The sequence below is a fragment of the Ovis canadensis genome, chromosome 12, assembly GCF_042477335.2.
Source record: "Ovis canadensis isolate MfBH-ARS-UI-01 breed Bighorn chromosome 12, ARS-UI_OviCan_v2, whole genome shotgun sequence".
Lineage (NCBI taxonomy): Eukaryota > Metazoa > Chordata > Mammalia > Artiodactyla > Bovidae > Ovis > Ovis canadensis.
In genome coordinates, this window is record NC_091256.1 from 14,208,521 (window position 1) to 14,234,323 (window position 25,803).

Genomic DNA, 25,803 nt, shown 5'->3' on the forward strand with positions numbered 1-25,803 from the left:
GAGGTCCCCTGGGGGAAGCAGCTCTCCCCGAACAGGCACACGGCCAAACCCCTGCAGCTGAAATCCCTGCCGGCCTGACAGCAGAGAAGCTCTCGTTCACCACCCCTCCTGCGCGTTCCCCACGCTCCTGACCTTTCCTCCAGGTCAACCCGTGTGGTCAGGACAGGACACCCAACACCTCAGTCTCTAGGGATACAATTTCATCCTCCACCACAGAAGTGACTTCGCTGGGGCTGCAGCCTCGCAGGCGACTGCCAGAGCTGTCCCCGGCCACCAGGGCTCTGTGGCCTCATACAGGGCCCTGGGAGTCTTTCCTGACCATCTCTTTGCCTCATCTGAGGCCGCTACTGTTCAGGAGGCTGGAGAACCAGGGAGGTTTTCTTCTGTCCCTTGTGACCTCAGTGGCCATTATTGCTCCTTCCTCGAGGGAAGGATTTGTTTATAATTCTTTGGATATAAAAGGAAATAACAGACTGTAGAGGGCTGGGGCTCGGTGGTGAGGGCAAAGGAGGGTGCTGGAGGCTGGGAGGAAAGAGATCTTAAGCTGTGCTCTGGCCTTGCAAAGAGGACCTGGAATCCACCAAATCTGCTCAAAGTTTAGGAAATGCCCCTGAGCGTGGGGGTGGCGGGACAGACAAAAGCTGCCAGGATGGCACGTGCCCTTGCTTCCAGAAGAGACAGCAGAGGTCTCCTGCCCTCCCCCACTACCCAGAGATGGGCACATTCCAAGCAGAGGGTGTACAGCCCCTTCTGTGCTGACCCTGACCTCCTCTACCCAGGTCACTTGTTATGTGTCAGCAAGGTTATTTTGTCCCTGGATGCAGACTGTGTTCCTGGGCTGAGTTGTTCCAGTGACGAAGTAGACGGCAGACTCACTCAAGACGCAGAATCTGCCTCAGCTGTTGGCTTTGCTGTGTGTGACCCTCTAGCACCTGAGAGGTCCAGACACAGTGACAGAAGGCCAGGTTTCATCAAAATGAGAGGACAGAGGAATGGAGGCAGAGAAGGAAGGAAACGGTTTTTCGTTTGCTTCCCACCTCCTGGAAACAGGCTGGGAGTGGGGATAGATTCTGACCCTGAAGACAGGATTAGAGGGCACGTCCAGGAGGGTATCAGTGTCCCCTAAAGGCACCACATGCAAGCATTCCCCACTATGGCTTCTGAGAAGAGAAGGAAGGGGCAGGCGAGTGAGGCAAGAAGATGGGAGAGCAAAGGAGGGGCTCGGTTTAGTACAGGAAGGGGTCCCTCGGTCTGGGCCCAGAGGGCAGTCCCTGAGGAGGCCCCGCCACATCTGAGCTGCCGTTGAGGGGCCCCAGTGGAGGCGAGTGAGGCCAGGCTGGGCGCAGGTGACCTGGGCTGGAGGGAAGGCTGCTCTCCGTGGTGGAGGAGAGTGGGGCAGAGGATAGGCGGCCCGCTGAGCTGAGGACAGAAGTCTGCTCCGCGGCCCGTCCCTCCACCGCGCTCAGGGGGCCTCCCGGCGGCCGGGCCCAGCGGGACCTCGGGAGGGGATGAAGGGCAGGGGACTCAGCTCCTGGCCACACGCCTGCAGCCGTGGCTCCCGGCTCACGTCCTGGGATCCCAGGGCAGACTCCATCCTGGGCTTGGAGGGGTCTGCCTCACATTTCCTCCTGCTTGAGGCTTCCCCGGGGTCAAGGCTGCTGGAGCTTCTCTGGCAGGTTTCCTATTTTGCAGCAGCTCTCCTGGCCCCAGGCAGCATGTTCCTCATGGGAGTGGTTGCTCTGGGCAGAAGCCTCCAGGGCAGGAAGATGCTTCATTCTTGGGGCCTTCCTGGGGCTTCTCTGACTCTGGAAGGCCCACAGCACATCCTGGGCTTCCCCTGGTGTGACCAGTGTCTCTCTTCAGGGAGCTCTTGGGACTGGAAACTCAGGGGCAGGAGGCCAGGCCACACGGAGGAGGCTGCTGTCTACAGGTGAGATGGGGTCAGGGGTCACCTGAGAAGAGCCCCGGTCAGAGGGAGGCTTCCTGCTCCAAGCCTCAGCCAGGGGCGGGGGCTGAAGAAGGGCCCCCGGTTCCGCTCACACCGCTGTTTCCCGCTGCCTGTGAGCTTCCTCCTTCTTCCTCTTCATCTTGCAGAAACCGTGGAGGCCACAGAAGCAAGCGAAAGTGAACTGGGGCATGCCCGGGGCCAGGCCGGGGGCTGCTCACCAGAGATCTGCAGGGGAAGGCAGAGGAGGAAGGGGGTGGGAGAGAGGCAGGAGAGAGAAGCAAGCTGGGGCTCACTCCGGGGTCCCCCGAGGCTGCAGAGGCCCCGCGAGGCCTCTCCCGGCCCTGAGGGTGGGGCCGCGTCGCTGACGGCGGTCTCGGACAGCTCCTTGCATCCTGGTCTCTGTGGAGCTGAGTCCGGGCCTTGGACTGGAGCCGGGCGAGCCCAGGGAGAGGGGGCCCTGGCTGCAGCTGCCTCGTCCCTGCCCTGCCCTCGGCCTCCCCGTCCCCGCACACCTGCGGCTGCCTCGTCCCTGCACAGCTGCGGCTGGGGGCAGGCAGCATGCCAGCTCAAAGCGAGCTCTGCGCTGCGCCACTGTGGGCATCAGGCGTCCACTGGGTCCTCAGGACCACGCAGTCCCGCGAACCAAGGGTGGACTTCGGGGGCCTTGAGGGCAGCCCCTCAGCCAGCACCACCCGACACCTGGCAGAGTCTCGGATTCCTCGCGCCTCCTCATAGCCCTGATTTGTCAGAGGCCCTTTGGGAAACCTACAGGGAACAAGAGGCACTTCCCCTGACCAGCCCAAGTCCTCACCCTCCTCAGCAGAGAGCAGACAGAGTTATTTCAGCGCCCTGGGCTATTTTATTGAGCACTAGGCAGGGCAGAGGGGTGGGGGGTAAGAACATGGCTTCTTCCCTGGTGTAAAAGTCTCAGCCCCAAGTACAGGCTGAGGCTGGATCTACCCCGCTGTACCCGTTCCAGGTGACACGACCCTCCTAACAGGAGGCAGGGGCCTCTCTGGGGTCTGCGGAACTCGGGCTGGGCCACGGGAGGGGTCGTCAGTCTGTGAAAGTACCCCTTTCTCCAAGGGGCCCCTTTCACCGAGGCCTCCCTGGCCGCGGCCACCCACAGACGCCTGCAGCTCGCTTCTCTGGCCTTCCTCTGCCCCTGGAGGGAGCAGAAGGGACAAAGGAAAGCCCCCTGCATGGAGGTCAGGCCCACACCCTGGGCCTGCTGCGGTCACTTCTTTCTGGGAGGAACGCCAAGGACAGCCCAGACACTGCGAGGAAGCGGCTGAGAACAAGCACGCAGGCCCGCGTCCCTGCCCCGGCCCCTCCAGCTGTAGACAGTGCCCGGGATGCCAGCCCTGAGTGCTGGGTGCGAGGACTGTCTCCACTGTCTTTGAGGAACCTGGCAGGGCCCGGGTGGTGGCTCTCCGGAGAGTTCCACAGGTCCTGCCACCCTTGCTCCTCTGAACAAACTTCCTTCACGCTTCTCCGGGCAGAGCAGAGTGCCCAGTTGGCTGGCAGGTCCTCCCTAAGCGCAGCACCCACAGTGGGCTGGGTCCCGTCAGGATCCTCTCCTCCCTCCCGCGCTCAGGATCCCGGTAATACGGATAATGGCTGTAATTAATAGGTGCAGCGCATTTCCAATGGCCAGCTGGGTGGGCAGGAAGCCCAGCTTGAGTCAGCATGGGTAGGTAGACTGGTTATTTAATCACCCGCTTTCCAAAACCAGCCACACACCCACTCTTCTGGAGTATATATAGAGAGCAGAGCACAATCTCCAGGATATATATAGACAGAGCCGAGACGCAACTACTATATCTATCTCCGGATTCCTCCCGTGACAAACCTAGAGAGAGACAGGGATCTTAATGGGGGCTTCGGTGGCCTGGGTTCTATTCTTGGCTATGACGCTGGCACGTGTATCACCCTAAGCAAGGAAGTGTACCTCTCTGGGCCTTCATTTCCTCATTGCAGTGTTCCAGGAGATTAATCAAGGTTTAACAGATTAGACCCCAGAGCTAAGGGGCTGAAAGGGCACTGGGAATCCTAGCCTGATTAGGAAGAGGGCCAGAGTCCTCGTAGCCAGTCATTGTGAAGGCACACACTTTCTTTGCTGCAGGAGGTGGAGTGTATCAAGGGTACTATCGACAAAGCTCAGGAGAAAGTATCGGGGGAGGAATCAGCAGGCGCAGCAGACTTGACCTGGGGAAGGAATTCACAGCAGAAACAAGTTGGAAGTTCCTTTGACCCTGGCTCCCTCACCTCCACGCTCAGTCTCTGATCCCAGGGCTCAGAGATCCTCCTCCATCCCACCCTACTTCCCTTCCAGTGCCTGCTTTCTTAGAAACAGCAAAAGGCACACAGCCACCCCAGCCCCCACACGCCCTCCTAGCAAGGCCTGTGGCTGTGCTTCCCAGGGGTACTCTGGGGAAGATGAGAACAAGCTGAACCTTCTGCCCACTGTAAGCAAGGTGGGGGATGGAGGAAGGAGCCAGGAGCTACACGTTAGAGGAAAGGGGGGTTGAAAAAGCCACTCAGAGCTGGACGAAGGGCTGCAACCTGGCTCCTCTGGTGTGGATCTGGGGACTGCCTCCCTGGAGAGCCGGGTCCTTGTTTCTAAGGGCAGAAGATGTATTGGGGGAGCCTGGTTATTCTGCTCAGGGCTTTGACTGGAAGTGCCTGGCTGGCCTGCCATTCTCTCCTAGGGCGTGCAGGGTCTTCACTCCAGGCCCTTTTGGCAGCAAGTCCCTGGGCAGCCCCGGTGCCCACTCAGTGTCTGGCCTGAGAGCCCCTTTCCTCCTCCCCGAGTCCCTCTGCCCCGCCAGTAGGAACCTGGGTGCCCTCTGTGCCCAGGCTGTGGTCTCTGCTCTGTGCCCCTTTCTTCTTCTCTTCACAGTAGCTGGAGGGCTCCCCAGAGAAGCCAGACCTTGAAGAACCTCCTCTTACCATTTCTAGGGGGAAAGGGTCTGAACATTTGAAACGAATGGAGTCTGAGAGTCGCAATGAAGCCAGCGGATGACAAGGGGTAGGGGGCGCTCCCTGCTCACGTGTGTGATGGAAACTTCCCTTCCCACTCTGCAGCCTTCCCCTCCAGCCTCAATTCCCCTGCCCAGGAAGGGCACGGAGCTGAAAAACAGCTCCCCAAACCCAGAACAGGAAGGAAAGGGACGTGAACACTGGACAGACGCCTGCTCTCCCATGCTAGGCTGCATCTGACTGCAAGCTGTTGGCCTTGGTTTCCTTCCCATCCTCCTCCCTGGCCGGACCCCAGTCAGCTTTGTGGGAGCTAAGCAGAAGCCCTTCCCACCCCCAGAGCATCAGCTCCAGCCAGGAGTGTCCCTGCCTCCCTGCTGACCCCTTCCCAAGCCTTCACTCCCCTTCACTCCAAGAGGACCCTGCAGACACCCTACAGGGTCTTCCAATTCCAGCATCTTCAGCAGAAACGGGGCCGTGGGTCAGAGACGGCTTGAATGGTGGAAGAACGAAGAGGGAGACAGGAGCCAGAGCTGCCCAGAGACTAAGATGAGGAGAAAGCCAGGGTTCCAGCTTGCAGACCACAAATTCCTAGGTGTCTCAAATTTTGGTAATGCCCTTCACCAAGGTGGGCCAGAGTAGGGGTTGGAAGGACAGGAACATATTTACAAGTGTTGAGACAAGCCTGGAATTCTCTTACAGGCTAAAAAGGGATATATCCCTCCCCCCAACTCCCCACCCCTCACAGCCCCCACCTCCTGAAGCAGGGTAGCTTCCAGCAAGGCACTCCCATCTGCACTCTGCCCCAGCCCCACCCCAGGTAAAGGGCAGAAGGGGAATGACCCAGAGAGGAGGGGTGCCCTCAGCCTCCAGAGCACTGCGGAACCCTCCGCCCCTCCCCAGCTCCCCTCAGCTCCGCGCCTTTGTAATTAAAATACGGATTCACCTTCCCTCCCCGAGCCATTCATCACGGGGAAGCAGCTGCGGCTTAGCAGACCGGATTTGGGGGATTAGATCGGGCGAGGAGCAGACACACCAGGAGAGGGAATTAAAGGGGAGTGAACTGGGATTTCTCTCCACCTCCTCCCCTGCCACCCCAGAGCCTCACACCCCACCCCTTCCGCCTCCACCCCCCTCCCCCCCAGTCTGGCCTCTGTAGGTTTCTGGGAACTGTAGTCTCCAGCCTGTGCTGATAAACAAGGCAAGCCAAGGGTGGGTGGTGGCACAAACTACAGATCCCAGGCCTTCTTCCCAGAGTTGGCAGCAGCAGAGCTGGGCACCGGCCTCCTGTCTCGGAGAAGTCCAGGCCTCCTTGGAGATTCATTCCTTCTTGGCCTGCTTGAGACCGTGTTCCAGCCTCTGGCTCACTGAGCGCCTGGAATCTGAAGCCAAGGTCCCCTCTGCCTTTGCTGGCTTGCCCAGGCCAGCTCCCACCCCTTGTATCTCGCTCGCCTGCTTATGGAGAAAGAGGAGAAACTCCATCAGCTTTCGAAACTACAAGGGCAACCCCTCATTTACCAGTAGTTCTGGGGAACTTGGGGGCCTTAGGAGCTCAAGTGATCGAACACTAACAGTCTTGAAATGTCTTTATTCCCTGGCTTCCAGGGTCTTCCAGGCCTGCTTGTCTGAGGCTGGCCCACCCCCAGGGTCATCACAAGAGTGACTGGGGTCATCAGCTTGACATGATGACATGGGCCCCCAAATGTCAAACTTTAATGCCACCCCCTTCTAAAGATGGGACAGAGACTTTTTTCGACAGTCTTTGCATTCAGAAAACAGAGTTTTAGAAGTCCAACTCCATTTCCACTAAAAATGGGCCAGAGAGATTCATTTGCAGCATTAAGCACAGGCCCAGTGTCCCAAGGGAGGCCTTATGCTCGGTAGCTCTGAAGACTGCGAAAAAGACTTAGATTGCTCAGAATATTTTAGGTCTCAGCAGTCTGCAGGCAGAGGACAGGATAGACGCAGCCTTCTGACCTGCACGTCGTCCAGGAGAGGGCAGGAGGCCAGCTCGCCTATTCAGTACAGTTCAACGATTATGTGAAATATTTAACTGCCTGTCTCTTCCAGGCCTGCCCCACTGGCAGGGGCCAAGAGACAAAGAAGAGAAAGGAGCTGCAGTTTTGTAACCCCAGAAGCACCCAGGCCCAGCCTCTGCAAGGGGGGACTCTCTGGTGAGTGGTGGGCTTGCTCCTGTCCCCCTGTTAGTGGCTTTGACCCCTCCCTCCTGCTCTCCTGGTTCAGGATTTATTCAGCAAACATTTACCCAGCAACCCCTGCTGAGAGTCTGCCTTGCTGGAGCATCACAGAGAGATAATAATCCCTGAAGGGGTCATCTGTCCCCTTCTTCCCAGACCCAGCCCAGTGTCCGGGGCCTTCCCGGCAAATTGTGCAACAGGATTCCTGGGAGAGACTCAGTGTAGGCCGGAAGGGGACACTGCTCCAACCCCTGTTAATTTATGAGACGGGAAGCTAGAGGGAGCAAATCGGGTGCCTGGGTGTCCTAGAGGAACAGCACAGGCTCACGGGAGGGAGGCGGGGGAAGGAGATGCCAGCCCCCTCTGATCTCTGGCCAAAGGAACTCAGGGGGAAAGTGGGAAACCCTGGCAAATTCTCATCCCTGTTCTTGCACCATCTAAGCTGGGGCAAGAGGGGAAGTGGCTTGGATGAGCCCCAGCAAAAACCCAGCTGCCTCGGGCTTTCTCTCGCTTCTCCCATTGTTTTGATTTCCCCCCTCACTTCTGATGGAAAAGGAAAACCCAGGAGAGACAAAGGGTGATTAGAGCTGCTCCTCGGGGCCACTTGTGAACGCACCTCCTACAGAGGCCTGGTGAAGAGAGGCCCGGGTGTGAGGCAGAGCTTTCCCGTGCCCTCGCCTTGGGCTCTCCCGGCACCCAGCAGGGCGTGGCAAGAACATCCATTTGAATCCCAGCCCTGCCCCTTTCCAACCACGCGAGCTTGGGCCAGTTCCTCAGCACCCTTGTGCCTTGGATTTCCCGGAAGCAAAATGGGGTAATAACAGTATCCTTTTCCTGGGTTGTTTCCAGGATTAAATGAGTTAGTCCAGGTAAGTTAGAATCCTGCACGGTACATGGCAGGTAAATGCTGGCCGAGGAAATTAAGGGCTCTGAGACATTATAAGTAGCTTGCCTTCTGATTTTCAATACCAAACAGAGGACCCTCTGATCCTTCAGTGGTCTTAGACAGACCGGAGGCTGGAAGGGGGACCGAGGAGAAAGTGGCTCCTCTGCTCTCTAGCCAGGCTGCCGTATTTCTGTCTGTTGGTGTCTTTCAGGACGGAGTCAGGCAGGTTAAACACAAAAGCAGAAAGAGCCCTGGGAAGCCCGGCAAGAGGGATTCAGGCAGGAGGGCAGAGGGAGAGGAGACACCCTCCAGAGACCCAGAAGGAGGGCGGTAAGCGCCCGGACTGGGCAGGAGCCCGGGGCTGGGCACCAACTCGCAGCCTTCCCAGCTTCATTCTGCTGCCTAAGCTGTCTCAGTTCAGCCCCTGAGAAGTCCTGAGGTCTCTCTCACACAGAAAAAGGCTGAGGATCCCGAGCTGACAGGAGGCGTCAGCAAGGCCAAGAAGCAGAGGCCAGAGGGCTATGTGGCCCAGTGCCCCAATTCCAGCGCCCCGATCTCTGAGAGCACAACAGGCTTCAGGAACTTGGCAAAGCGAGAGGCACCGGCCCAGAGACCCCCGCAACCCCTGGACGTTTCCCTCTGTGCTGAGGGAGCCTCCCTGGGGAATCCCTCGCCTAGCCTCTTCTTATCAGAGTGAGAGACCAAGTCCAGAGAGGGGAAGTGACTTGGCTAAGGTCACACAGCCTCCCGATCCCAGGTTACCAGAGCCCCCACATGCACAGCTCCCTCGGTACCTGCTTTGTGGCTGCCCCAGCCTGGTCCTGGGGGGAGACGCAGGTGGTGCAGGAGTAGGCGCGCGCCCCTCACTGTAACCCATGGCTTTTAGCCCTACATGAGTTTGGAACAGTAATCACATAGGAATGAAAAGCCATAGGCCACAGCAGAGCTGGCGGGGAGGGGGCGTTCCAGCGGCAGTAATCTCAAAAGGGAGCTGGGGGTTTCTGGGGAGCACGCACTCATCTTCCCACCGACCCACCCACACCGCCTCTGGGACAGGATGTACAAGGGCCCCCCAAGTTACATTCTCTTACCATCCCCCACCACCTGCCGGGGCCTCAGCAGCTTTAAAGCCATCCCAGTAATGAGTTTCCAGTTCTTGCCCTACAAAGGCCCCACACAATGGGTCTCACTCTGGGGTGTGAGGAGGGGTGGCTTCCTGGCCATAAAGGACCTCCTCAAATGTTCTTAATGAGCCTCCAGCCCCCTGCCCAGCGTCCTTAACTACCTCCTCCTCTAGAGAATAAGGCCGGATCTTTCATCGGGCCACTGCAGCCTGCGGACCAGTCCCATACTGGGCTCTCTCCTTACAAAGCTTAACCCTTTCTAGTCCAGCCATGGGAAGCAGAGAGGGCAGAGGAGGGCCTGGGTTTACAGGAGTGAGCAAGTTTCTTAAGCAACCCCAAGGCTGGGGTCAGCCCACACTTCCTAGACTAGTGCGGGTGGCTAGCAACTGCATCCATTCTTGGGTGGCCCCAGAGCTGGGGAAAGGGATCTGTCTTCAGAGCTCAGTGGAGGCAGGGGAAGGCCTGACCTCGAAACTGCAGCCGAGGGCAGCTAGCTTTGGAGAGAGCCGTCCCTGGGCAACGGTGGGGGAGAGGGCTCCTGGTGCTCTGCCTCTCTCACTGGAAGGATGTGTGGTTGGCCAGGCACCTCTAGAACTAGGGTGAAGAGCTCAGCTGAGATGAACCAAGGTCTCAGGACCCCAGAAAAGATGCTCTCGAAGCCCAAGGACTGTGTCTTCACTCCCTTCCCCGTGATGGGTCAGTTGCAGGCATGCATCAGCCTTGGAGGGCACGACTGCAGGGAAGCCCCAAGGGGTTCAGATCCTTGAGCTGGCCTTGACCTCGCTCAGGGACACCCAACAGGACAGGAAGAGGCCTCAGGACCAGATCGGGCCCTGTGTCTGCAGGGAGCGGCGGCACCCCCACGGCAGCCTCCCACCCAGCCTTGGGGCCGACTCATTGGCTGTCTCCTGCAGGACCCTGGCCAGGGCAGGCCTCCTCCAGCTGGGCCACCTGCATGCCCCAGCAACCCCACACAGTGCACCCCAGCCTTGCCCAAACTTGGGGCCAACCTCTCACCTGAACTTGGGTCATCGGCCCCAACCCCAGAAGCCTTTGGTTTCCCTGCCCTTCCTCTCCCACGGGGCCCCAAACCCCAGACTTGGGACCTGTAAACACCTGTGGGTGCCAAGTGGCGTGCCCGCAGCTCCCTCCCAAGAGACTCTGGGCCCTGGGCTGGGGTCCAAGGGGCTGCTCACCTGGCGGGCCCACCGGGGCCCCTTGTCCGATGAGGTCTCCCTCACATACCTGCAGAGCCACTTCCTGGCTTCCAGCAGCCACTGACTCTCCACTTGCCCCCAGAAGCTCCAGGCCCAGCCCCCGGGGGCAGGCCTGCTCCCTCTGCCCGCCCACCGCGGCCGCTGAGCAGTGCCCAGCTCAACTTGACTTGTGAGTGAAGACCCGGCCGCCGCCCCCGCTGGGGCCAGGATGGGGGCAGGACCGGGAGGTCAGGTATTCCTTCAACCCTGACTCGGGCCTGGGTAACAAAGGTCTCATTGAGCCTCTGGCTGTCTGGTCGGTGAAGCACAAACCTCTTGTATCTGCTCGCTTTTGATCTCACTGCCTCTGAACCAGCCATGTATTACTCACGTCCCCCCCGCCGGGCTATTGGTGTGGAGGGGCTGTTTGGTCTCCTCCCTCCCTCCCCACCTCTTTTCTCTCGGTCCTCCCCCTGTTGCTCCCCTTCAGCTTTTTTATGGTTTAATTTTTGGCAGGAGACCTGAGGCGGCTCCCTGGGGGGCCCCTCTCCCGCCTGCCTGCCCCTCCCCGTCTCTGCAGCCGAGCTCCTCTCTACGCTCACCCCTCCTCCCTGGGGCCCCCAACATCCTCTGCCCTGGCACTGCCTGGCAGCCTTCTGTCTCAGAGAGCCTCACACCCACTCAGGGTGGGTCCTGCCCTTGGGTTCCTGGGCCTCAGCTGGGACCCAGGGCTGGCTTGCCCACTTTGGGCACGGGACAGGCTGAGTCCCGGGCCTGCCAGCCCCAGCCCACCTGGCAAGCCCCTGGTAAGCTCTGGAAGCGGGCAGCCCCTCTCCACTGGTGTTTCTGGGGCCAGAAAGATTGGAGGGAGGGGGAGGGGAAAGAACAGGTATCAAGTCTCAGGTACTGGCCTGTCCAGAGCTCCTTGGAATGTGCAGGAAGGGAAAGAGGTCACCAGGCCTCACCTGCTTTTCTGCTTCCTCCAGGCTTGAGAACCTGCTTTCCACTGAAAGACCACCACTTGCTGAGAGCCCCAGGGATTCACCCTCTCAAGCTAGGACCACACCCCCCTCTATTCCTGTCTCCTTTGTGGCTGCCTCTGAACCATCTGAAGCTCTGTGTGGGAGGGTGAAGACTGGGTAGGGCCCAGGAAACTCAAGGAGAAATACACAGAAACCACCCCACAGGCCACTAGCCTCCTTGGTCCTGTTCCCCAGGACAGGCCACTCCAGGGAAAAAGACAGTCACCTTTGCAGTCTGAGCTCTCCCCAGAAACGTCAACAGACACTAGCAACACCGGGGAGCCCTGTGGGTCCCCCATGCCTACACCCGTGGGGGCTTCCCCCCACCCTGGCCCCCAGAATGCCCATTCAGCTGAGCTGAGGATGTGGGAACCTTCTCTGGCCCAACAGACGCTCCATCCTTCCTGTTGCTGGCTCCCATTGCCCCTCAGGACTCCACACACTCTTGGGCCTGCAGTGAGAAGCCAAGCCTGCCGCCCGGCCCCCCAGCCTTGCTCCTGTCAGCACAGCCTGGGACAGGAGGAGGGCAGGGGCCGGAAATAAGCGGGAGTGAGTGGAGGTCGGAGACAGAGCAGAGGAGGGGAGGAGACAGCAACGGGAGAGACAGAACCGAGACACTGAGAGAAACCGTGAAAGAAAAGGAACAACGTAGGAGAAAAAAGAAAAGGAACTCGTGTTATACTGAGTGAAAGCTATGTGTCATGCAAGCGCTCGGCCCCTGTTAATTATAACCATTTGGTTCATGCAAGCGCTATCATTCTTCTTCCCATTTGGTAGATAAGGAAACTGAGGCTTGCAGAAGCTGGGTGGGCATTCTGCTCTTAGAAAAGAGGGCAGGAGAAGGCTGAGAGAGAAAAAAGGAGCAGGCAGGAAAAGGAAAAATGCTGACCACGAGCAAAGTGGAGGGCTGCAGTGGGAAACAGGCAGAACAGGAGGAAGCAGAGAGCGATGGGGGAACTGGCTGCTGGCTGACGCCCGGCTCGTGGGAGCGGACCCGAGGTATTCCTGACCTCTTGCCCTTCCCCTCAGGGCCGTCTGACCGACCAAGCGCAGACACCCCCCTGCAGGTGTGCCATCCCCTCGCCAGTAATGAGTCCCCTGATGCCCACACATGTGGCTGATGTCCAGCCTGGAGACTGAAGCCTGTCTCACGGGGGAACAGGCCACAGCAGTCCCACCATTCCCTTCAAGAGCACACAGCAACACTTAGCCTCAGCCTACACTGGGGCCCTGGGGCTGGAGACGGTTCCAGCTGAACTGAAAGCAAGGGGCATGGGATGCAGACTGGGCTCCGCCCGAGAAACGAGTAGGAAACTAGAACTCCAGCGGGGCCAGTGTGCTGCCTGCCCCCAGCGGAAGCCAGACACAAGGTGCAGAACCACTTCTCAAACCAGGTGCAAGGCAGGCGCTCAGGACCAGCACACTGGTGGGGAAGGAATATTTGCACCTGGAAGTAAGTTAGAGCAAAACTTACTTCCCATCAATTCCGGGACAGTGAACCCACACCAGAGCTGACTTCTCCTAACTGTTCATAGACTGTTGTACTTTGGGGGGAGCAGTTTGGATCCAAGCAGCCTTGCCTCTTCGCCCCATGGTAGCAACAAATCGGGACATTAGGAATTCTGATGGAGGTACTGAACAGGAGGCGGTCACTCCCATGTGGAGAAGAGTTCACTGGAAGCTCATTCACCATAAGGATGTTGGCTGAATGATGTCAGTACGGATTTGTTGAATGAAGGAAGAAGTTTGGAAGCAAAGGCAAGAGATCTAGGTTGTCCCACGGTTCAGGCGTGGTGTGTGTGTGGCGCTCCCTCATGCCTGTGTTCTCTGGGGGGAGGGTCCCTGTGCTGGAGCAGGTTGTGGGTGGGGAACTCCACCCACCACAGGGCTGGGAGGGTCAAAGTACTTCAGAGAATGCGTAGGGATTTGATTCTGCCTCTGTCCCAAACAGGCCTCCAGGTTTGGAGCTGCCAGCGGACTGCTGCAGTCCCGAACCAGAACTGGCCCACATGGACCTGGCAGTCTCCTATGCCTTGCCCTCCAGACCTGAGCCAGCCCAGCGGCAAGCTTGCTACTAGAGCAGCATGGCTATCCTGTTATTACCCCAGCTTTCCCCATGGCTCAAATTTCCTGTTTCCCAGCTCCGCCTCTACTTCAAAGTGTGACCAGCTCGGTTCCCACTCAGTCACTGACTTGGGAGCCCCTGCCCAAGGGTTGGGGGGAGGCGGGTGCTGCTCCACTGAGCAAGAAAGCAGAGAGGTCAGGCACGAACTTGTTCCCAAAGGCTTCCTCTAGTTGTCTCAGGAGCCCCAGTTCTGAGCCTTCTTGGGCAAAGACAGGAAGCTCCCCACCTGGTGGCAGGGTCCCCGGGCAAGGAGAAGCCAGAGCTGGTGACAGCCTCAGGCAACAAAAGCACAGTGCAATCAGGGAAGTAGAGAACACAGGCAGAGGCTGAGGGGCAGTGGGTGGTCCCTACAGGCTTGACACCTCTGGCCCCTGCATCTGATCTCTAATAAGCTCCAAGGCTGGGCTTGTGAGAGACAGAACGCTGTTAAAGAAAAATACAATAACAGGTCATTGGCAAACACAGGCGCTTCGACCTAAGCAGCTGGTGAACATCGAAAGGGTCCAGGGCCTTGCCCAGGCCCTATTCCCCCCTGACTCCTTTCTTCCCACGCCTTCCTCAACTCACATAAGGCAACGGTGGTTCAACCTAAAGAACATGGCTAGGCGCTTCCAAACCGCAGTGGACCACCTCTCAGAGAAGGAGGCAGGCAGAGAGAAAGGATGGGAGGAGGTCTGTGGTGCACGTTTAGCACACTCGCACCAAGCACAGAAGAGGGGACAGGCACTGCGCTGGGTCCAGGGAGCACGACCCCGAGCAGGCAGTGCAGGGGCGAGACAGGCCCAGGCGTGTACGCACACGACTGCGTTCAGTCCTGCAGCCCCACCCTGCTCCTCCTCACCACTCAGAGTCCTCACGCTCCCTTTTGGGGGTTAAACTGAACTTAAGCCTTCCCCCCATTTGAGGGTCGGTCCTGCCTCTTCATACCTTTAGGAGAGTGGCCTCAGCTGGATATTCTGTGTGTGTGTGTGTTTTCAGGTGTATGGGCCCAGTGAGCTGTTCTGGGTCTCAGAGGGTGCCCAGCACCACCTGGAGGAAGTTCTGCCGTGTGTGTGTGTGTGTGTGTGTGTGTGTGTGTCTCTGTGTCTGTGTGTGTGTGTGTGTGTGTGTGTGTGTAAGGGAGCTCCTCCTCTCTCTCCTTTGACAGGCCCCATGGGGTGATGGGAAGGTGGAAATGAGTGACAGAAGCTGTTCCCAGCCCCAAGCCCCAGCTGTGTCCTCCTGGAAGCTGGAAACAGGGTTTGCAGGCCACCAAAACTGCTCCCCAAGGGGGCTTCTTAAAGGACAATCATTTCCGAGTTCTCTGGTCCTGGGGCTCCAGTATCAGACTCAAAAGGGCCAAATTTCTCTCTAAAGTCAGCTTCTTACAGGCTTGCTTATGTTAGGCTAAGTTGTTCACTGGCAGATGAAGATACATTGAAAAACCACCAGCAAAAAGTAAATTGAAACCTGAAGAAGAATCTGTTAACGAGGGCTGAAAGAAGAGCAGGATTCTATAGAGCTTCCGAAAGGCGGCTATGGAATGTCCGTCAGGAAGGGAGGGTTCTCCCTCCAGCCCCCAGGCGCCCTCTCCTGACCAGTTCGGCAGAGGCCGGGGCTGGGGGCCAGCAGGGTTCCCAGAAGCACCCCGTCGCGGACCCTCTCTCAGGAAAGAGAGCCGCTCTCCCTTGCGTCGCGGCCTCCCCCGGCCCCACCCAGCCCGGCGTTCCTGCTCCTCTCGGGATGCGAGGTTGAGGACCCAGGCAGGAGAAGGATCCAGGGCCAAGAGTTGGTGGTTCTGCCCAAGGAAATGGCCTCTCCAGCCTACCGAGCTGGCTCTTGAGGACTTCTGCCCCAGAGTTCCGGACACCTCTGCTTTTCATGTCTTAGCGCCAAACAAATGCACCGGGGTCACAAAGTCCTGATCCTGGCCTTGTTCACAAGCCCCTTCCCCCATCCTACCCTACAGCGAGGGGAAAGCAAAGCGCGGAGGCACCCGGGTCTCTCCCAGCCGGGAGAGGGAGACTCGGCTCCCTCCAGAACCGGGGCTCCAGCTCCCTCTCACACTCCCCACTGAATCCCACCGGCAGCAAAATCCTTTAAAAGGAACAAAGACAATGCGGGCGGAGCGGGGGGCTTCCCTTCTGCGGACCCGGGGCGGCAGGTTGACGCAGCCCGCGGCTGGTCAGCGCCGGCTTTCAGGTGAGTGCCTGAGCCCGCAACCTGGGGTCCGCCCAAAGCTCAAGAAGCCCTCATCGCTCAGCCAACCCCCCCCGCCGCACCCCCACCCCCACCCCTGGCCAAGAAGAGGGTCCTCCTCAGCCTCTTGGCCCTCACCCGGCCCAGGGGTTTGCAGCACTTTCTGCCTATTTGTTTTCGCTCAGTACTCACAGTTCGGATGCTAAGCCGTGTCCTCTCTCGCACTCACTTCCTTTGTGTCTTTCTCTCTCTCTCTCCCCCTCCTATCTCTCTCTCTCTCTCTCTTCACTCCTTGTCTTATTCTCTGCTGTAGCTTCCAGTGGAGAAAAATAATTATTCTTCTCAATGGGTTCGCACGGGGCTCACGCACACACGAGCGCGCGCACACACACACACACTCACACCGCCGAGGAACCCAATCAATGCACAAATCTTCAGGGTCCCTTTAACCTCTGCGGATGCTCCGGGAGTTAATTATGAAGCCTATTCCGGCGCAGCATAAATATGCATTAACGTATGAAATGACAACCGATGCGCTGAACTTCGGGGAATTGGCATTTAGACAGACTGAGTCTCGCCGCCTCCCATGCCCTCCGCAACCCCACCAGCCGCCCCCGCAGCCGCGCCCCTTCCCCGGGCTCGCAGGGGCCGTCGTGATCTCCCACCCCCGGGCGGGGAGGCCCAGTGGCGGCGGCGGCGGCGCGCTCGAAGCCCAGAGACACCCCCAGGTGCGCCCCCTGCGGTCAGGGCAGATGTTCTGCAGGAGGTTCCACTCCCCCAATGCCCGCAGGCCGGGCCCAGGCCGGCGCGCCCCTTCTCCCCCGCGCAGCGCTCGTCTGTGAACAAACTCCGAGCTCAGTCCTTCGAGAAGCCGGCGAGAGCGGGACGGCTACCTGCTCGCTCGCCCGAGTTCGGCGCAGAGTGAGAAAGACCCGGGCACGCGGTGCAATCCCCCGCCCCGCCAGGCCGCCCAGCGCCCTCGGGCCCCGCCGCCCCCGGCCGGCCCTGACCCGCACAGGCAGGCATGCGTTTTCACACGCGCGCGCATATCGGCACGCACACACTCGCGCACAGGCACTCCCGCGCGCGCTCACACTCAGGGTTATAACAAAGGAAGAGGGGGCAGCGCTGCCTTACTTTTTCCTGTCTTTTCTCCTCTTTGGGGCAGCCCCCCAGCCCCGGGGCCGGCGCGCCGGGCCCCCCACCCTGCCCTCCGGGCCCTACGACCGCAGCCGGCGGCCGGCATTCCGGGGCGGCGGGTCCGCAACTTCGCGCACGGGCGCCCGCGCCTCGCAGCCCGGCGGGCGGGAGACAAAAGCTGCGGCGCCGCCGGAGGCCGCGCGGCCAAGGTGTGCTCGCTAATTGTCAGGAAATGTGTGTGTGCGCGCCGGGCGCCGGCGGGGGCGGGGAGGGGGCGGCCGGCGGGGGCGGGCGGGGAGGAGGGGAACTCCCTCCCGGCCCCCGCCACTCGCCAGCGCCCGGCACCCGGACCGGGATTAGAGAATAAATTATCTGCTCTCTTTTCATTGGGCTGCGGCCGAGGACGCCGTCGGCTGCGCGGCGCTGGGCGCTCGCCTGGCTCTTTGCATTCACCGCACAGCCCCGGCTCGCCTCGCGTCGTGGGGGCCGAGAGCCTGGGCCTTGGCTCCAGCCGCCGGAGGACACTGGCGGCTTGGCGCGCCGCCCTTCCCCCGCCGCCCGGGCCGAGCCACCCACCTCTCATCCCAGCTCTGGCTGGTGCTTCAAGGACTGAGGGACCGAGGAGGAAGCCCAGAGGGCGGCGGTCTCAATCACCCCCACCCCGCACCCCGCCCCAGCTCTTTCCACCTCCCCCGCCAGAAGGAGACCGGCGAGGGCAGCCGGGGTCGGTACCCCGAGCCAGGCCCACCCCAATGAGAGACGGGGCTTCGAGAGCCCTCGGATAGGATCCCTCCGGGGACCAGGGCTCCTCCCTCGGGGCCATCTCCTACCCTCCACAAGGCAGCAGTAATAGCGGGGAGATGGCACTCAGGCTCTCTGCTTTCTCCTCTCTCCAGCCCAATCAGCTCCCCCCTAATCCTGTTCCCCATTTCCTGGGCCCACCTGAGAAGACTGCTCCTTAACTGTCTGCAAAGGAAATGCCCTGCGGTTCAGAGCAGCTCCTTGCCAGGAATTACCTCCTTCATTCCTTCAGCGAGGAGTCGGTGTGCAGGAACACCCCTGTGCCATGATGCCAGCTGGGCACCAGGAATATCAAGGGACAAGATTCAGATGAGACAGTCGTGTTAAAAAAAAATAGAACTCCGACTGTGTGAGAAGTGCTTTAACAAGGTAGAAACAAAGTTTGAACCCAGAGGTAGGAGGGACTAACTTCAGATGTTCATTCAACAGATACTTTAGCATGTCTTAAGCTCTGTGCTGGGCGTTGGGGATACACAGGCAAATGATGGGCTTGGTGCCCACTCCCCTGGAGCTGACAGTCTGGTGCACAAGATGGGTACGACTGGTGATATGAGCTAATCAGGAGAGATGGGGGTGGGGTGGGGGTGGTGAATAGCAGGGGCTCTTAATCTACCCTCGGGAGTCCAGGGAAAAAAGCTTCTCTGAGGAAATGGGATCTAAGCGGAGGCCTGCAGGCTGAAAAAGGGATAGCCAGGTGAAGATGGGCTGGGAGGGACACCCCAAGAATCCTGGCAGAAAGAACTTGTAGGAAGGCACTTGATCTGCTGGTATCATGCCCTCGAAGGCAGGTGAATATCCATTATGCAGAGAGCGGCGTGGGCCTGGGAAGCCTCAGAGCCTGCAGGCTAATGTTTTGGAAGAGACTCAGTTGTGTGTTGTTTTTCTTATTCTAGGCCAACCCCACCCGCTGCCCACATTTTACTTCTAGTCACAGTCTGTTGCAACCTACCTTGCATGCTAAAGACAACCCTGAAATGAAGAGCATCATGATGGCAACCCTGTTTCAGTTCATCACATCCCAGCTCCTTGTTCTGTGCGGTTGACTTCATCTGTCAGTGACCCTTGGCCCTCACACAGGGAAGCCGTCCATAGGAACACCCTGGACTCCTTCCCATGTGCTGGGATTGTATGCTTCCCAAGAACTTCTGCATTTATTATCCCTAGATTCTGACAACAGACCCTTGAGTCAAGTTCATCAGATGGTTAAGCTTTCTTCATCAGACAGATAGGGAAACTGAGACTCAGAAAGAGAGTGGCCTGCTTAAGTGCCATATACAAATCCTGTGGCCAAGCCATGTTTGTGAAATTTCGACCTCCCCAGCTCCTCCATGAGCCTGGTGAGTGGAGAGGCCAAAGTGATCCCTGCTGTCTGGGAGAGTCTTCAGCACCTAGGACAGGGCCCTGCACACCCAGGCTCTCGAGCCAACCCTGCTGAGTGAATGACTGTGGAAGGGAAGGGAAGAGTGAGCTGTCTGAATGTGAACCTGTTAGAGCAGAAGCTGTGTGGGCTTTGGAATTACACGTAACTCAAGTGGAATGGTCACTGCTACTAACACACTTTGTGCACTTTACCTAGCCTTTCTGAACCAAAGGGGATTCACAGAAGCCACCTGAGAAGGCTGTCGTGAACATGAAGTGAGACTAGATGTGTGTGGAACAGCTGCAGGAAAATACACGAGACAAGGTAACAGTCGGTTCTGGGAAGGGGATCTGAGTGGGTGGGGCACAGGAGTAAGTAGGGAAATTCAGTTTTCATGGTTTACCCTCTAGTAGTTCTGATATTGTACCCTGTATGGGTATTACCTGTCCAAAATGAGTAATGAAATAGCTTAATGAGATAATAGGTGAAGCAATGTAACAATGACAGTTTTAAAAGTCACTCTGTATACATTGGTTGAACTGAATTGACTTTTGCAGTTTGAAGCACCAGGATGTGTTACCAAGGAAAATCACAGAGTCTCTTTCAGAAAGTGACTGTGGTCTGAAGGTTTGCACGCTGTTCTGTCCTCAGCCAAAGGCAAGGATGTCTAACAGGATCAGCTGTTTTCCAGCCCAGAAACTCTGCAGTTCAACTCTCTGTCACAGAGGGGAACAACCTCCCAGCAGGCTCACTGTTCTGAAAGAATCCAAATCCCTGCAAGAAGCATGAGCTGGATGGGGATGGAGTGGGGGTGATGGGGAGGAAAGGCTGTGGGGTCTGGGCAGCCTTGCTGCAGGCCCCGTTCTGTCTGGAGAGGACAGGGCAGGAAGGGCTCCTGCACCTGCTTCCTAGGGTTGCTCTTCTAAGGCTTAGTGAGCGAGCTGCCTGCCTGGGCCCCCTGTGGCCCCCGAGGAAAGTTGAGAGCAGCAGGTGCAGAGCCTAAGGAGGGGAGTGGGCTTTCTCCTGTTACCTTCCCGGTATTGAGGTCCTAGACAGGACAGGGCAGCCTTTCATCAGCCAGCACAAAGGGGCGCTCTCTCAGCCACATGGGGACTAGGCCAGGTCACCTCAGACACTGGGGCATAACATCAGCGGGAACCTTAGAGGCCTCTTAGAGAAAGATCTGGACTCACAGCTAATGGTGTGGGGGAGGGGTGGGGACAGGAGGGAAGCATTATTCTGGGGAAGAAAAGACAGAGATTGAGCCCCGGCTTCAATGAAGCAAAGAGGAGGCAAACGAAATCTGAAAGGCTAGAAAAAATAAGAGTTAAAAAGTTAGAAATCATTTATTCTGGGGGAAAAGCAGCTACAGGGAAAAGGAAGGGATGCCAAAGGCCCAGGGCAGGGGTGGCTTCCTCAGTCTGACCAAGGACTGCAACTTCTCTGTGTCTCCAGAGCAGGGCCTGCAAGGAGGGTGGTGGGTTTTAGTCGGCAGAGGTTGGGGGACAGGGTGTCTTGCAACTCCACCCTTGGACGGGTCACCTTCCTATCCCAACCTTTGCCTCAGCTGTCCACATCTTGCCAATTAAGGCAGAACACAACCACACTCTATCCCCTGGTGAGTCTCGAATGCAGAAACAGACTTTTATCAGAAGGGCCAAAATGCAAACTAGTTCCATATTAAGCATCAAAGGTAGTGAGAGGTCATCACTATCTGCAGGATTCTGAGCACCTATTGTATGCGATGCTCTGGGTTATGACCCTCTCCTGTTACAGTCACCAGCGCATCAAATACACGGAGTTTAATCAATGAATATGCCATGTGCCTGGCAGGGCACTGGACATCTCAAGGATACAAGGGCTCATTTCATTCATCCTTCCTTCTCATACTTGGCAGCTAAATACTCTGGACTGGATGTGGCTTTAACTGATGATGCTACGGCCAGAACACACCCGTCACGCCTCCTATCACAAGTCCTTGCTTCCCACGTTATCCATAATCCCAGACCAGAATCCCCAAACCACTCTGTATAACTACGAATTGAATCCCATCTCCCACCTCTTCCCAGCCTTCCTAGCCTTTTCCCTGTATGCCCTGGAGTGCAATCTGTCACCAGCCCAAGCCCCTCTATCCTGAAACCCATCCCTGAGCGGTCCCTTCCTGTCTTGCTTTACTGGCACCTGGATGTCTCTGAAGATACTGCCTCCTCCACAGCCCCGCCTACAGGCAAGGATGAAGGGAAAAGGCAACAGTGAAGGGTGTTTTTTTCTCTTGCACCTCACACATCTCGGGGTCCAGGGAGGTGCTTCCAAGCTACTTCTTCCTCCTGCAAAAACTCCAGCATCTTTGGTGATGAAGAGGTTAGACCCCACCCCTTGCTACCTTTTTGCTATCTTCTCCATCCACTTGTATTCTCATAACTAAAGGTTGCTCTCACCGATATCTGCACCTCCAATAATCTCATTTCAGGCATCTCAGTCTCTGATGCCTCCTATCTTTCTAATTAACTTTTTTTTGGAACCCCCATTCCAACTATTCTTTGATCTCATAGCGACCTAATCCATGAAATAAGTTTTCTATTGTACACCATGCTCTACATGTGAGCGCTTCTTCCTTATCTAGCTTGAATTCCAAGGTTCATTACGTGATCTGTCTCTTACAAACACTCATTTTCCTTGCCTCTCTCCATTCGGGAACTCGCCAAACTCCAAAACTCTGGTTAAATCCAGCTAGCCACCCACCCTTCTGTACCCAAGCAGTTGAATATTACTGAAGAAAATCACACAACCTGGCCTATTGACTGGTCTCAGTGGAAACTTAGCACTTATTTTTTTTTTTAGTTCTTATTAAATTTCATACTATACTACTTGTGTTTTATGGTTTTTTGGCCACAGGTCATGAGGGATCTTAGCTGCCTGACCAGGGGTCAAGCCCACATCTCCTGCCTTGGAAGGTGAAGTCTTAACCACTGGGCCACCAGTGACGCCCTGAAACTTAGGACTTTAAGTCTCAAAAGAGCACTCTGTCTAGCAACCTTGTACATTTCCAAGGTGTGTCCGTTTCCTCTTCCTCTCAAAGGACTGTTTCATACTTCCTCTTTCTCCTCTCTCCTATATATATATCCTGCTGCTGTTGAGTCGCTTCAGTCGTGTCCGACTCTGTGCGACCCCAGAGACGGCAGCCCACCAGGCTCCCCGTCCCTGGGATTCTCCAGGCAAGAACACTGGAGTGGGTTGCCATTTCCTTCTCCAATGCATGAAAGTGAAAAGTGAAAATGAAGTCGCTCAGTCGTGTCCGACTCCTAGCGACCCCATGGACTGCAGCCTACCAGGCTCCTCCATCCATGGGATTTTCCAGGCAAGAGTGCTGGAGTGGGGTGCCATTGCCTTCTCCGATATATATATCCTATATATAATATATTCACTAATATAATAAATACAAAGAAATGCAAACAAATAAGAAGTACTTCATCTGCCCACCACCAAATCTGCCAACCCGCCGGCATGATCTCGACCCCGTTTTCTGCTGTCCCTGCAGTTAGAATAGAGGGGAAGGCTCTGTTTGCATCCAGGGCCAGTTCCCTCCTGATTGCACTGGCCCCTCCACTCCTGCCAGGACTCTGCTCCTAGCGGCTGTCCTGTCTCTCTTCTGAACCATTCATCACTCACTAACACAAGAATATGCCTTAATAATGCCTGCCTTAAAAGAAAACCGTGCCTTGAGCCCTATACCTTTTTTCAGGAAAGGCCCATTTATTTGTTATTTCATAGCAAAATTCAAAGCAGTTCTCTGTAATCACTCTAGACTTTTAAACGTACATCCTCTCCTCAGCTCTTTCCAGCTTGGCTTCTGTCTCCACCACCTGCTGACATCTCTCTTGTCAAGGTCATATGCAGCCTCCCTCGTTCATTTTCTTTTTCAGCCTCTCTCTTCCCGAGTCCGGAGCAAACAAAGCTGTCTGACTTGCTCTATCATCAGTCTTTGACACAACTGACCAGGCTCTCCTCCTTGAAACGCTCTCTTCCTCCTTGAAACACCTCCCCGCACCCCCCACCCCACCCCACTGGCCACTCTCTCATCTCTCGGAAGCCTCCTTTCTGTCAATTCCCTCTCATTCGCGCTCAAGGCAGACTCAGCTAGACCTATGACTGAGAACATAGCCTCTCCCCTGAGCTCCGGGTGTGCATACCCGGATGCCCACTCGACCTCTCCGCTTAGATGCTGTGTTGACTTCCTAGGGCTGCTGTAAGAAAGCACCACACACGGGTTGGCTTAAATAACCAAATTCTATTTTCTCAGAGCCCTAGAGTCTGGAAGTCCAAGATCAAGGTGTCGCAGGGCCCTGCGTCCTTCCTTCCTCTAAGGGGAGGATCCTTCCTTGCCATTTCTGATTTCTAGTAGCCCCGCTGGTAACACCATCACTCCGGTCTCTGGCTCATCGTCACATGGCTATGTTCCCTCCAGATCTGTGTCTTTACATGGTGTTTCCCTCTGTGCTTGTTTGTCCCCCAAATTTCTCTTCTTAAAAGAACACTAGTTATATTAGGGCTACCCCAGTGGCTTCCTCTTACCTTATATCTGCAAAGATGCTTTTTTCAAATAAGATTATGGGCATAAGGGATTAGGATTTCAGCTTATCTTTGGGGAAGAAACACAGTTCAAATCATAACAGATGTCTATCAGATATCTCAAATTTAACAGTCCACAGTGGAATTCTTGATTTCTATACCTCTTGCCCTCAACCTGTTCCTGCTCCATTTTTCCCATCTCAGTTAACAGCACCATCAACTCTGTCCAAAAGCCTAGAAAATACCTCTGATTCCTCTTTTCCTCAGCCTGTGCATCTAATCCATCGGCAAGACCCAGCGCCCAAACCCAGTTCCCTCTCCCGTCTCCTTGTTCGCTTGAGTTCGCTTGAGTCCCGTGAGGCTGGTGGGGGCTGGGTTCACCCCTTTCCCTGGACCGCTGCACCTTCTGCCTGCTTCCAGCCCTCCTTGCCACCCGAGTCTACTTTCTGTCTAAACACCAGAGTGATTGTTTTAATGCGTAAATCAGATCACATCCCTCCCACTGCTTAAAACCTTGCAAAGACTTCTTACTGGAATTAGAATAAAACCCAAGCTTCTTAGCTTGGCTTATGGGGGTTTATACGATCTGACCCCTCTTCTTTCGCTTCCTACAGCTCTCCCCACACTTGCCTCCTTCTGTCTCCCTCCAACATTCCGAGCTTGCTCCTGCCTCATGGTTTTGCACTTGCTGTTCCCTTTGTCTGAAACACCTCTCCCCTATCTTGTCAATGAAGAGCTTTTCCTCTTGTTCTAGTCAGATTTTCAGACGTTACCTCTTGAGAAAAATCCCCCACTGCAACAGACACTCTCTCTCCCTTTACTCTGTTCCTTTAAATTCAGAAATTTATTTCCATCTGAGACTGTTTTCTTTGCTGGTTTCTGTGTTTGCCAGCTGATTCTCCTGTTAGATGCAATTGTCAGAAGGGCAGGTGTCTAACCTGCTTTCGTCACTGCTGAAGCCCCAGAAGCTACAACAGAGCCAGTGCAGGGGACATGCTCTGCATTATTAAATAAATGTACCTCTGTATGCCAGGCACTGTACTAAGACCTAGGTATTCGGTGAGGAATGGAAAACAAAATCTATTCCTTTTCCATGAATTGGACAGTGACTGTCCCCCCAAGGAGCATATTGCAGAGACAAGGAGCTCGTGACCAACGTCTTAGCAGCATGATCTGTGACGCTGGGTACACACCCTCTAGCCAAAGAAGCTTTGCCAAAGCTCCACTGCCTCCTCATCTCAGTGGAGGATGAGGCCGAGAGCAGGAACTCCAGCTTCTACCTACCCTTGCCTGCCTGCCCTCTGGAAGGAATGTGGCTTTGCAATCAGGCAGCTGTGGGTGCCAGCCCTGGGTCTGTGAGGGCTGGAGACAGATTGTCTAATGCAGGAGTCTCAGTTTGCCCATCTGTAAAGTGGCCGTGATGGCCCCAGCCTCGTTAGCTTCCCCAGAGAATCAAATGACACCCTGTGTCCCATGCCTATTCACTGATGCTCAGTAGACGTCGCCTTCCTTTCCCGACTCCTCTCCCTGCTCCCGCTGTGAGGTAAATGTTGTCGTTTGACAGCGAGGAGACTGAAGGCGAGACCGTGTGTGCTTGTGCTGAACCAGCTCGGTCGTGTCCGATTCTGCGTGATGCCATGGGCTGCAGCCGCCAGGCTCCTCTGTCCATGGGGTTCTCCAGCAAGAGCACTGGAGGGGGCTGCCATGCCCACCTCCAGGGGACCTTCCCCACCCAGAGATCGACCCTGAGCCCCTTATGTCTCCTGCATGGGCAGGCGGGTTCTTTACCACCAGCGCCACCTGGGAAAGCAAGTCCACTGGTGTTCACGCATGCCCGTTAATTTACCTAAAGTCACACTCGTCTCAGTGGCCGGCCCCGAATGCAATCCGGAATCTCTGAATCCGGACCCAGACATTCTCGCTCTACTGCAAGGAGCAGACATAAAGACAATCGGGTATCTTTTAATAAAGCCGAATTGATTCAGTCTAAAGGATAGTCCTTCAGTCTGACGTTTTGTCCTTTCTCTTTCTCTCCTTCAGTGTTAGAATGTCCTTTATTTTAAGAAATTATTGTATTTTTCTCATCACTTGGGAAGAAAGCTAGCTCCCACACCATCCAATCCCACTATTACAAAACTGCCCCAGATATGCATGCAAGCTGCCACTCACTCCCTCCGGCAGAGGCACTTGACCGGGCTGAGAGGGATTTTGGGGTTGGAGGGAGGGGGTGTAGGAGTTGAGTTGAAGCTGGTTGCTATTAACTTTGGTTTGGAAAGA

General features: G+C 56.5%; 1 protein-coding gene and 1 long non-coding RNA gene across 2 annotated transcripts; one reads left to right on the forward strand and one right to left on the reverse strand.

The window, feature by feature from the left end:
- Positions 1 to 1,959: 1,959 nt before the first annotated feature.
- On the reverse strand, positions 1,960 to 2,170 carry BLACAT1 (BLACAT1 overlapping LEMD1 locus). Its single transcript, XM_069544519.1, has one exon. It carries the CDS (start codon positions 2,136 to 2,138, stop codon positions 2,037 to 2,039), a length of 102 nt encoding a protein of 33 aa, XP_069400620.1. The 5' UTR covers positions 2,139 to 2,170; the 3' UTR covers positions 1,960 to 2,036.
- A 4,834-nt stretch (positions 2,171 to 7,004) lies between these two features.
- Positions 7,005 to 25,517, forward strand: LOC138415965 (uncharacterized). Its single transcript, XR_011247467.1, has 3 exons — positions 7,005 to 7,101; positions 19,174 to 19,281; positions 25,091 to 25,517. It is a non-coding gene; the product is annotated as an uncharacterized lncRNA (long non-coding RNA).
- Positions 25,518 to 25,803: the final 286 nt, after the last annotated feature.

What these genes read in the sequence shown, in the direction of transcription:
- BLACAT1 (XM_069544519.1), bottom strand. Translation starts at nt 2,138, where the DNA reads ATGCCCCAGTTCACTTTCGCTTGCTTCTGTGGCCTCCACGGTTTCTGC.